Source organism: Rhopalosiphum maidis, chromosome 1, assembly GCF_003676215.2.
Source record: "Rhopalosiphum maidis isolate BTI-1 chromosome 1, ASM367621v3, whole genome shotgun sequence".
Classification (NCBI taxonomy): domain Eukaryota; kingdom Metazoa; phylum Arthropoda; class Insecta; order Hemiptera; family Aphididae; genus Rhopalosiphum; species Rhopalosiphum maidis.
The window spans coordinates 66,823,779-66,837,073 of record NC_040877.1 but is presented as its reverse complement, the minus strand read 5'-3'; the positions used below and the strand labels follow the sequence as shown (position 1 = coordinate 66,837,073).

The following is a 13,295-nucleotide window of genomic DNA, read 5'->3' as shown; positions in this document are numbered from 1 at the left end:
TTTTAATCTACCTATTTTCGATTTTATTATAATATCTTTATTGTATGTAATCTATATTCAAAATTATGTAATTTAATTATTTTGTTTTGAAATTGTAAACTACGTAAATGGACAAGTAAGACATTTAGGTATCTTCTGTTGCCACTTTACCAGTAAGTTACAGCGTAATATGAATAAGACAAAACAATATTATCTTAGTTCATGCATATCGCACTGATATGTATCAAATATTAATATCATAATAATTTAATAGGTAACTTATTCATCATATTACCATAATATTATTTTTTTTAATAGTAGGTAATAGGCAGGGACGGCGTTACCTTTTGTAAGACACTGGGCAAAACTTATTTAACCAATAACTACCATAGTCACCTATAGCCTATATAGGAAAGGGGTCACCAACTAATTTTTATGGAGGTCCGTTTTGAAACTTACCAAACTGGCCACGACTCTTAACGGTTTTAATGATTAATAAATAAATACATTATACTTTTTTTTTTAATTACTATTTATATTTATTGATTTATTTATGCATTTACCAAATTATAATAAATCATAATAGATATATTGCCAGTTGCACAAAAAATATTCAATATTTATTTTATTGATCCGATAATTTATTAACTCCGTAAGTTCTATTGGTTTAATAAAATATTTTATCGATGGATAAATATTAAAAATCGTTGCATAAGTCATTGTTTATATTATTATATTATATATTATATTTATTAAATTTGTGAATATAAAATTATATGATGCAAATTGACATTTTATTCGAAAATAATAAAAAACAAAAATCTTATTATTATGTTGATAAACTTTCATTAATTTTATTTTATTGAACCGATAAAACTTATTGGACCAAAATCGGGCCTATAAATTATTGATTCATTGAGATAGGTATTATGACGTTGTGCAACGTATTTTAATTTTTATCGATTTAATAACTCAATTTATTGGACCAATTATCAATACCTATTTATTGAACCAATATAGTTTTGTGCAACCGGCCCATACACTTATAGTTTTTATTTATTTATTTTATAAAAATTTTAAAATTTATTCCGCGGATAAGGGTCCGTAAAAAAGTGTTCACGGTCCGCCAGTTGAAGACCCCTTGCTATAGGACATTGATGTAATTAAAAGCACAAAGCCTTTGAATGCGTGAGGCCCTAGACAAATGCCCCAATTTACCCCCCTAATGCCGACCCTGGAAGTAGATACGCATCACGTCGCTCGATAGTAACAAATCATAATTTAATTATTTATATGCTTGCTCTTATAAATTAGGATTTTAAATTTTAATAATAAACGTGAATTTTGGCTAGGTATAGGTACAAATAAGTATATTAAACCATGAAAACTAGCAAAATTCTAGTCTTCACTCTTCACTATCATACAATAATGCAAGGAAAATATTAATACCACAGTCCCCAGAATAAATTTTAACTAAACTGAATAGCCAATAATCAATGATTATATCACATACCTACGTTCAATAATTACATACATATAAAAATTAAAAAAACAATTGATAATTGATAACACTATCCTACTAACAGCAGTAAGTTAGCCTACTCTATTTCGACCGGCGAATGACGATCCGATCCTCCCCACTACATCTAACCTTAAATATGGTGAAAGGCCTTTGTAGCTTTGTTGCCAATTTATAAATTAGAAAAAAATTAATTTTTCATTTTAAATCCGTTTGTTATGGTGTAACATATTTTTATAATTATTTGTTATGATACTAAGTACATTGTAATTAATTCGTCGATTATTTTCCGTGCATTATGTTACCTAACGACCAGGTAAATCAAATATATTTGGAGAATGCAAAATTTATATAATTTATAAATATATTTTCATAGATTTATTATATTATTTATTTAAATTTACACTTAGTTTATTTTATAAAAATTAATTTTATACTTCTTAAAATTTAAAAATACATTTATTTATTTATTTTTACTGTCCAACAGGGCAACTGCAGTCCTGCGATTAATAAAAAAACAACTGACGGTGATAATAATGCTTTAGAAAATGGTCATCAATCAATAACTAACCCTGGAGCAAAAAAATCATGGTCTGAAATTCGACAAACAGTGTGTGACTTTCGTCATCGTCTTTCTACTGTATCAGTGATGTCTATTTCGCATGTGTCGTTTAGACGGTTACAAAATGGAAAAACAAGGGTTTATTTTCTTAGTGCTCCTGTAAATGAATTTGAAACTCTTCTCTATGTTGATTTACCAAATCAAAGTGTTGCTGGTCAATTGCCATGGCAACCTTTAATTGAATCTAATTTCCCAAGTGTGATAATGAGTGGTCGATATTCACGAGAAGAACAGCTATTATCTGAAAGAAAACGATTAACTACATTTGGAATTACGTCCTATGAAATAAATAGTGAATCTGGTAGAATTGTTTTCCCTGCTGCTAGTACATTATTTCAATGTAATGATAATGAATACTCAGTAAGCAATTGCATAAACTTGTTTATATTATTGAATTATATTAAAATTTTATTTAATAGACAAATTCATTATATCCAACCGAATTAAGAACAAATGCTTCTGGAGCTAAGCTTTCACCTCAAATTTGTCCAAATAATATTGATATTGTTGCATATGTTTGTAACTTTGATATTTGGGTAACTCATATAGCTACAGGTAAATTAATTATGTTTGTATTGATTTAAAATTTGTTTAAATCTATTTGTTTTTAGGTAGTACCAAAAGATTGACTTATGCTCATAAAGGCGGACGGTGTTTATCAGATGATCCATTGGCAGCAGGTGTACCTTCCTATGTAATGCAAGAAGAATTTAATCGATATCATGGTTATTGGTGGCAACCCAAAAAACATAAAGGTAAATTTCCATGAAAATATCATCTATTTTATTGAAAATGTAGATAATGTAAATTTATAACTAATAAAAAAAATTCTTCAGATTTTTAGATTTTGAATTGCTTAGTTTTGATGTTTATAATAATAGAACCTTGCATATACAATTATAAAAAGTTTTTTAAGAAATAACACTATAGTATGGTTTGAAATTACTTCAAATAATGATATAGTAATATCATTTTTCAATTTCATAAAAATAATATTTAAACACAATCTTTGCTGCTAACTGTTGATTACTCAAAAAATAACCTACTAAAGGAACAAAAAAACTATGCATTTCTATCTTTTTAATTACCATAATTTTAATTTTAATTTTATTCTATGTAGAAGATAATGTCTACAGGATTTTATATGAAGAAGTTGATGAAAGTGAAGTAAAAATATTCAATTTTCCCTCATCAAATTCAGCTGGTAGTGGTGAAATTGAACAATATAGGTATGATAGTTACTAATTGAACAATATCTTTAATTATTTCATGTTGAAGAGTGTAACCATATTTTTTATAGATTTCCTAGAGCTGGTACTGCTAATTCTAAGTCTAATATAAAACTAGTAGAATTCCAACTTGATGGAGAATGTCAAATTATTAATATAAAAAATATGGAACTTCAATATCCATTGGCCCATATGTTTCCTTGGATGGAGTACTTAGTTAGAGTTGGATGGACACCTAATGATGATTTGTTAGTACAACTTAATAAGAATAATTGAAACATAAATAATTAAATAATTTGTTCTGACAAATTGTTAAGTAATTTTTACATTAATTTTACTTAAATACTTAATGTATGTATTTTAAATATTGAATACAAACTTTAAAATATTTAAACCATTTTTATGTATGTATATTTTAAAAATCTAAGATTAAACTTGTGTTTTAGAATATGGCTTCAAGTTTTGGATCGAAGACAACAAAGGCTTGAATTGATGATTCTATCTATTGATAATTTTATTGAACATTCTTCTTCTAATATAATAAATTCATCACATAATTCAACTTTTGTTCCACCTCAAGTTATATACTCACAGACTTCTAATGTCTGGGTCAATGTATGAAATAAAATTTTTATATTGCTTCACTATATCATTTTTAAATATTAAATTATACATTATAGGTTCATGATCTTTTATATATATTCCCCATTACAAGTAGTAGTGAAGTAACCATGATTTGGGCTACAGAAGATACAGGATTTCGACATTTATACTTAATCACCAGTATAATAACAAAGGTATCTCACGAAAACGGCATACAGAATGTAGATCCCAGTGAAAGTAAATACATTGAATCATCTTATTAGTATATTAATAGGTTTTTTTTAACTCTACATTTAACTATGTATTAGACAACATGATGATGTCTAAACTAGCATTAACCAGTGGAAACTGGGAAGTATGTGGTAAAGGACTTTGGGTTGATTTAAAGTACCAAATAGTGTATTTTATGGCTGTCAGAGAGTCACCTTTAGAAAAACATTTATATGCAGTATCATTAAAGAGCCCTGGAAACATTAAACTGCTTACCAAACCAGGCTACTCTTATGAAATTGATATTGATAAGGTAAATAAATAAACAATGAGTTAATTATATTAAAAGGTAATAAAGTATATCTTTTTCAATATAAATTTAGTTTTAAAACTATATTATTATATAATTGTTCTTGTTCATCCAGAATTGCGAAATTTGTGTGGCTGTCTATAGTAATATAAGAAAACCTCCTTCTTGTCAAGTTTTTCGAATAGAACATAATGATATGACTATTGATGGTATACATTTAATATCAGTTGGATTTTTAGTTGAAAATTCTGGTAAATATTTTTTAAATTTTGAGTTAAAATGTTTTTTTTTTTAATAATTATTTCTTTTAAAATTTCAGAAATTAATAGTGTTCTTCAGAGCCCTACTTTAATTACACACCAAATTAGTTCTGGAGATGTATTATTTGCTATGGTATTCAAACCCCATAATTTTGTACCCGGTCAAAAATATCCTACTATTCTTCACGTATATGGTGGACCTGAAGTACAACTTGTAACTAATACATTTAAGGTAAATATAATGCTTTAATAATTATTAGTTAAATAAATGTTTGTTAATGTCTTAGGGTGCACGGCATATCAGAATGCATATGTTAGCATCTCAAGGCTATGTAGTCATTGCAATCGATTCTCGAGGCTCAAGACATAGAGGTTTAATTTTTGAAAGTCATTTAAAAGGAAGATTAGTGAGTATTTCTAATGTTTCAATATTTTATAAATAATTAATACACTTTGTTTCTGATTAAAGGGCACTGTAGAACTTTCAGATCAAATAGAAGTTCTTCAGTGGTTAGCTGAATACCTAGGATATATAGATATGAATCGGTTAGCGATACATGGATGGTCATATGGGGGGTATCTAAGTCTTATGGGACTTGCTACTTATTCAAATATTTTCAAAGTAAATGGTGTATTAAATAGAATAATAAACATTTATTAATTATTTATCAAATAGTATATAAATTAATTGTGCTTATTTCAGTTAGCTATTGCTGGAGCACCTGTAACATCGTGGGCAATGTATGATACTGGGTACACAGAACGGTACATGGATTTGCCACAATATAATTCTGCTGGATACATGAATGGTTCTGTCTTAAGTTATGTCAGTCGTTTACCAGATGAGTAAGTTTTTCCAAAATATGTTAAAGTACTATTTTACAAATTTCCATTTTTCCAGGGAGAACAGATTACTTATTATACATGGACTAATTGATGAAAATGTTCATTTTTCTCATACCAGTTTACTGATCAACACACTTGTAAAGTATGGAAAACCTTATCAACTTCAGGTATGTTTTATATTTTAATGCTTTTATTTATGTAGTAAAAATTAGATTGATGAACCTAGTAGTCTGGGTGGTATATTAATATATTAATTGTAAGTAGTAACCAGTTGTGAAAGTAGATAAACCAGGCGGTTACACATTTGAATAAAATAAAGACATACCTACTTACTGGTAATCACATATAAATTTTAAAGGGACATAATTTATGTCACATAAGTCTTCAGTTTATGTTTCGTGTCTACATATACAATTGTGTATACCATGATCATAGCTAAAAAAATTTTTTTTAAACAATTAGGTATAAACATTGTAGGTAAAAAAAAAAATGAAATATTTGTTTTGTTGATTATCTTATGTCTTTTGTTTAAACCTCAAGTTAAAAATATTATTTACTCTTCTGCTATAATTACTGATTTCACTGATAAATTTGTTTTATTTTATTAACTTGCTCCCTCTCTAGACACCTATTTTTACATTCTACTATGTAGTTTTTTACAATTTTCTATCATAACTGCTTAATATAGATTGTAGAATTAAATATAAAAATGTATTGGTTATGGGAGTACTCTCATAAAACTTTCAGTAGTCTAGGCAACATGGTCTGACATTTTTCCAGATTTAAGATTCTACTGTAAACTGTAATATTTTTTTATTAATTTAAATTTATTAACTTATTATTATTGTTAATTGATTTAGCTCATACAATTTATTATATTTGATTTATATATTTTTTTTTTTAAATACTATATAAATGTTCTATATTTTATAATTTGAATTATATTAGTAAGGATCTTTTCTTAAACTTCCTTCAAAAAGGGCAACCTTGAGGGAGAAATCCTTTCTGGCTCTGGGAAACATTTTGGTTAAACAATTAACTTTAAATTATCTTTGATAAAATTATACAATTTAACTCTATAAGCTATTTCTAATTTTTGTTTTAAAACCATTACTTACACACTTGAAAAACATTATGTTTTTTTTGTTTTCATAATATTTATAAAATCTAACATTAAAAAAAACCTATTTCAATTCTTTTTAATAATTTAAAATTATGTAATACAATTTATTTATACTTCTAGATCTACCCAAATGAAAGACATAGTTTAAGAAGTTTGGATGCAACAAAACATTATGATGCTACATTTTTATCGTTTTTACAAAACTATTTATAACTTTCTACTTGAAAATGTATTGTTAATTTATTATTATAATTATTATTTTGTTTACAAAACTAATTTATTGTTAAATCTAGTTAATTTTTTATTAAAGCACATATTTACAAAACAAAAAAAATATTAAAAAAACAAGAATTAAAACTTGTATATCAAATATATATAAAAATTAATTACTGTATAATAATAGATTATATTAAAATTATAAATTTAAATAATTATTGTACATTTTTAAATACATAGATATAATTTTATACTACCATTTTGTATTGTACTTAAAATTAAATAATTCAGAATTTTTACTGTGATTTTGTTATATTTAAATTACTATTAATTGAATACAGCTATTGTAAATAACTTTAACAAAATTTGTAATTATTGTTTATCAAATAACCATATTACTTTGTATTATATTTAAATTAATATTAGTACATAATGTTGTGAAATTGTAAACCTAGCCAACTATTTATTAGGGGCCTATTTAGTAATTTAATTAAATTCATGATACAAATATCAAACATGGTTTTATATTATAAAGATAATAATTATTATAATATGATAATATTATGAATTAATAATATATACAAAAAAAATGTTGGTAAGTTATTAACAATATAATAAACAAAAAAATTTAGTGAATTGCCAAAAGAGTTAAATTATAGTAAATCACATATTAAAACTCAGAAGAAAATAAAATTTGTTAACTTTTAGAACTATGACATTTGTTAACATAATATCATAAAACAATATTTAAAATTATATAAATTTATTCATATTAATTAAATTTTGATTCATACTCAATACTCACTGTAAAGTTCAAGTAGCCAATAGGTAAATACTTTAATGTCTTACTGATAGTTATAATAGATAATTAGTAATTTCAATATTTTTAAATTGTAATACATTATTTCATACAATTTGAATAATTAATCATTATTCATAATAATCATGTTTGATTCCTTTGATTACAAGATATTATAATCAGCTTCCCTGATAAATTATAGTTTAGTAATACAGTATTACTAAAATATACCCATTATATCCCGTATAGATAAATATAGTTATAAACTATAATTATACCTTTTTTACAAAATTACATCCTTATCTTGTTCTAGTAAGGTTATAACCTAGGCTATAAATTTAATGAGAGATAGTATTTTGTGCCAATTTTATAACCTGTAATTTTCGCCACCAATAGGTAAATTTAAGTACGTATGTAATTTGCGCAAAAATATAACATATATTTTGCACCACATCTAAAATTAATTTCAGTAATCTACGCCACACTTTTAACTTCAATTGTTGGAATTCAAGTATACTTACATACATTTATTTATAACTATAATATGGCTGAATTGTTTACATTGGAATTATACTTCTTTTTAATTACTTATAATAATTTTTTAGAAATGTATAACTTAAGATGAACTATTAATATTAATATTAAGATGAACTTGATTGATTAATGATTAAAAATACAATAATATGTTATTTTGTAAAAAAATTGTTTAGTTATTTAAAATAACAATTTTTTAAGGTACAAAATGGTGCAGATTATATATAATGTCATTTTATTTAGTTATATGTGGCGCAAATTACTAAATAAATTTTCAAATGTGGCACAAATAATATAAATATTTTTTTCTTTAGGTTGTTTTTGGCGCAAATTACATACGCCCAATTTTATGCATTTGCGTGTTTTTTTATTTGTTACATGGTATAATAAAATGGATTCGACCAAAATTTGTTTTGAATTATTTGTAGTTCAAATACCAAATCTTATTTTGCATATTTGTTTAATAATTTTTTTGTTTAAATACTTTTTTGTACTATTTTATTTTTAGTCGGGTATTTAATGTGTATTAATGACTATTGTACTATTGAAGTCGAGATTAAATTAATTTCCTATATCAACTATTCAACTCGTATATAACGATTAACTGATGACAAAAACCGTTAGACAACTGTTTTTAGTTCGGTGCGATCCAACGTGTGTCGTGCTTGTGTTCGAGTATTATTCTTATTCGCGTTGATTTCTTTGTTTAATTATAAAATTAATAAGAATAAAAGTTAAATTTAAATAATTTTCTTGGCATATTTTTGAAAAATTAGAGTATATTTTAAGTATTTATAGAGCATATTTTGCCAGTTTTTAGTGCATATATGCATACATACTTAATAGTTTTTAAATGCAGAGTCTTGGTTAAGTTGGTTATAACATAATTATCATAAATTATATATTTTTTCAAAAACTCCCAAGAAATTCTTAGTTATATATTTTATTTAAAAGTAATTTATTTTTAAAAATATGTACCTAGGTATATGGAAGACAAGTAATGCGTGTAATATCTTATATAACCAAGATAAAAATAATCCGATTTATAGACTTAATAAAAAGAAATGTACCTAGATATAGCGGCTATAGCTATAGCCTATAGGTCAGCCAACAAATAATTCATAAAATCATAGTATATTATCGAAGGTATAGAATAAAAGTAATATATTTGAAATTGACGGTGATATTTTTTTTATGTAGGTATATCTATTTCATGTTTTTGAGAAGAAAATAGATTTAATCGCCTTTGTGGTACGCACTTTCTGTTTTTGCGTTTCCGCGTACAAACCACCGTAATTCTGTACTTTACAATAATAAAAATCGTAGTTGTTTATTTATAACTGATTTACTTTCCAACACTATTATAACCTAACTATTAAAACCTGTTGGGAGGGGGGGTCTATGTAATTTTTCGTATGCAAATAATACAGAATAATACTTTGGAATATTTTAATAGTATCTATAATAATAGTAACTATTTTATTTTTTAACATGTTGAATAAATAACTATTCAGTATAGATGGATATTATTAAGGATGGTTGATATTACTTCTTATGTTTCGCCACATTTATATTTTTTAAGGATGGCCGCCACTGGTGACCAATTAGAACTACAATAGTGAATAGATGTAAAGGTCAGTGCTCGACTTGGCAAAATTAAAGTAGGGAGACTGTTAACTTTTAAAAAAAGAGCGTCCCCATCACTTGTTAAACGTTACTAAGCCGTGGAGGCTACGCATCCACACCCCCTATACCCCTCTTTAAATCATATGAAAAATATTTATAAATAATCAAACTAAAAAAAAATGACTGTAAATATTATATTGTATATTTTAGTTATAACTAATATTATAACAAACTCAAGACTAACTAAATAAAAAACAATTCATTTTAACTATTTATTTAAATAGTTCCATAATATATCATAAGACGTATATTCTAGGATTCAATAGTAGTTAGAACAAATACAATGTGGAACAAATGTTTTGTGGCACAATTTGTAGTGATGATTTAAGTTAATTAGTTAAATAATAATAATAAATATTAAATCTATGATAAGAAAAATTATTATGATCTTATCACGTGCATTTTGATAAAAATTAAGAATGATTCAGACGATGCAGTGTCCTCTGCGTTCCCCTTAAAAATAAAAGTAGGAGTACGCTAAAATTTCTGAAAAATTATTTGGGGTACTCCGTCCCCCTGCGCCCCTCCAAATCGAGCACTGGTAAAGGTAAACACAAAAATCGAAATCTACTCCATACAATAACCTACATTCTACAACAGACAGTAAAGTGAATTTTCCAGTTTTATTTGTGTTTGCTTAATGCTTATTAATTATTATATTATTATTTATTATAAACGTACCTACGTAATACATATTTTATCAACACGGCAACACGTCATCGTCATGTATCTAACCTACGTATTTTGTAAACGTTGCGTAAGATAATCTGATAATAACTGCATTACTAATCTATAATCTGTTAATAAAATATCGACCTTTATTATTGTTTTCGAGTTTTAATAATTTATTGTAATACTTATATTATATTGGTTTTGTAATAAATAATAATAGTTATTAATAAATGAAATCTATCTACTTACTGCAATTTTATAACTTATAGATAGATCGTGGGTACTTTGATACTGAAAACTGACGATACTTAAGTTATAAGTTGTATTATATAGGTATAGGTATATGTACCTAATAAGTAATAACATCATAATATTAGGTAATAGGTATAATAGGCAATTTGTACATACAAAGTATTAAAAATTAATAAAACTAGCTAGGTATTTATTAAAATGTTTTAGATATCATTGAATATTTAAATATTAAGAATTAAGATGAGTTCTAAAGCATTGAAAAATATAGTTTTATTAGGTTAAGACAGACAGGTAAACAGATTTAATTATGCAATTTATCAGTTTATCACATTACCAGTACCTATATCGCCTGCAGGAGATATTTGAGGTCTTGAAAGTTGGACCATTGCCCGATTTATTGAATCACTTCAGTGGCAAAATGAAAAAAAAATCCAGAAATAAAATATTATGATTCTAATAATATTTTGACGATAAAAAAATAATAAAAATGAATCATGAGATAGGTTTGTTATAAGTAGGTACTAATCAGTGCTGGAAATATAAAAGTAATAAAAGGATAATACTGCAAAAATATAAACCTGAAGATTTAAATATTGTTTTAATTAGGATATAATTAAAAGAGGACGTAAAAATATTTCTAAAAAAAGGCGCTTCTCGTCTACTCTCCAATTCAAGCACTATTAGTCTATATAGAGCGCGGAATTATATGCGTAAAAACCAACCAAATGTGTGCTAAAAAAACCCTAAATATGCATAACTATATGCTCTAAAATGTTAAAATATGCGCGACAAATAAAAAATATGGATAAAAAAATTAGCAAAAAAAATTTATTTTTTAAACATTTAATTATTACAATTAAAAAAAAATTTTACAATTTAAAAAAATTATCGAACCCAACTATAAATATTTATTTACTTTTCTTAATTTTTTCTTCTTTTTTTGTAGGTAGTTTTAATCTATCAAAAAAAAATAGGAATCAATTTATATAAAAAATGTATCCTAAAATAAATTTACTTACCTAAATGTGAATTGCATTGTATGCAAATCATTTTATATTGTTATATTCATTGGCGGAAATCGGGGGAGCTTGAGGGGGCTTAGCCTCCCAAAAAGCCCATCAGGCCCCCTCAAACATTCTTGCAAACATAAAAATTTTGTAGTTTCATTTTTATATATTATTTTTTTAATCTTAAAAAACAAAAAATATATCACATAATAATTTTTATATTTTGTTTGTATAATATTTTACATAATATTTTAAACGAAAATTAAAATTATAAATTAGAACACTGATCTATATAGTGATTTGTTTTATCATCTGTCGAATAAAACAAAATTTATACAACTATATTAATTTAGAAAAACAATATACAGCGATTCTTTTATCATAAAACATTCATTATTTCAAAAAGTAATTATGATTTTTGAAAACATTTTTTTACATAGTTTCAATAAATAAACAAATTCGCACTCTATCTATTACCATTGATTATACAATAGACTATTTTTAGTTTATTCAATAATCAATGCTGTTGCCTGTTGGCTGTTACTATAGTCTATAATAAAATAATTAACTATATTAATTTTCGCAATGCACCTTTTACTGATATGTCTGATTCCCCTAATAAATAACCCTATGGCCTGTATAAAAAATGAATCTTGGAAAAAAACGACAGGTAAAAAACAATACGGTAAAAAGCGATAAGGGTAAAATATAGACAATGTTGTAAAAAACGTCAAATGCTTTTTACTTTAAAATGTCATGTATTGGTATAGTTGTAAATTTGGCTTGTTAAAAGAGGGGGGGACTAAAATAATAACAGAACAGGCCCGCGGCGGAGGGCTTCGCCCCCCCCCGTACCCCTACATAAACATTTTACAATTTTATTATAGCATTATTTATTATATAAGATGTATATAAAAACTTCAAAATTATTTATTTAACGGCGTATACATAACCTGTTATCGCTGTCGTTGTAAAATATTAACGTATAGTTCAAGCATTCTAATTTTATTACAAATTCACAATAGAAAAATCCATACATGATACATTAACCTTAAACGTACATATTATAACAAATACCTATCGCATATCCTATTTAGAAATTACGTAGTAGGTACATTTTATAATTTTCTCTAATAAATTACCTGAAATTTGTTGAAAAACTTAAAATAATGTAAGAGGCTAAGCCTTTTTAAGCCCCCCTCCCCAATTTACGCCTATGTCACTCCTCCGTTTGGTTATTAGTCCGATCTCTGTACTCTGTTCTCTATTATTACCTATCATTATCGTCGCAGCTTTGTTCATCAAAATTATGTAGGCATAACATATTACAGACGAAACCGGAAACATCTTATGATCAGTGGGCAGTGGCGTATATAAAAATTAATTTCAGGATGGAGGGGTTAAAAAAGTGTAAAAATTTATATAAAT

The 13,295-nt window shown here is 25.6% G+C and overlaps 1 protein-coding gene across 1 annotated transcript; it reads left to right on the top strand.

Annotated features, from left to right (window-relative positions):
* The first annotated feature begins 1,631 nt into the window (after window positions 1-1,631).
* Window positions 1,632-7,009, top strand: LOC113560535 (dipeptidyl peptidase 9). Its single transcript, XM_026966466.1, has 16 exons — window positions 1,632-1,814; window positions 1,986-2,480; window positions 2,540-2,675; window positions 2,732-2,875; window positions 3,241-3,349; window positions 3,421-3,597; window positions 3,796-3,964; window positions 4,030-4,189; window positions 4,261-4,475; window positions 4,588-4,723; window positions 4,792-4,964; window positions 5,020-5,139; window positions 5,202-5,354; window positions 5,436-5,578; window positions 5,634-5,745; window positions 6,822-7,009. Exons 1-16 carry the CDS (start codon window positions 1,797-1,799, stop codon window positions 6,912-6,914), a joined length of 2,553 nt encoding a protein of 850 aa, XP_026822267.1. The 5' UTR covers window positions 1,632-1,796; the 3' UTR covers window positions 6,915-7,009.
* Window positions 7,010-13,295: the final 6,286 nt, after the last annotated feature.

Bases quoted from the DNA above. Each gene is read 5' to 3' on its own strand.
- LOC113560535 (XM_026966466.1), top strand. The intron at 4,724-4,791 runs GTAAATATTTTT...TTAAAATTTCAG, and splicing joins ATTTTTAGTTGAAAATTCTG to AAATTAATAGTGTTCTTCAG. The intron at 5,746-6,821 runs GTATGTTTTATA...TTATACTTCTAG, and splicing joins GAAAACCTTATCAACTTCAG to ATCTACCCAAATGAAAGACA.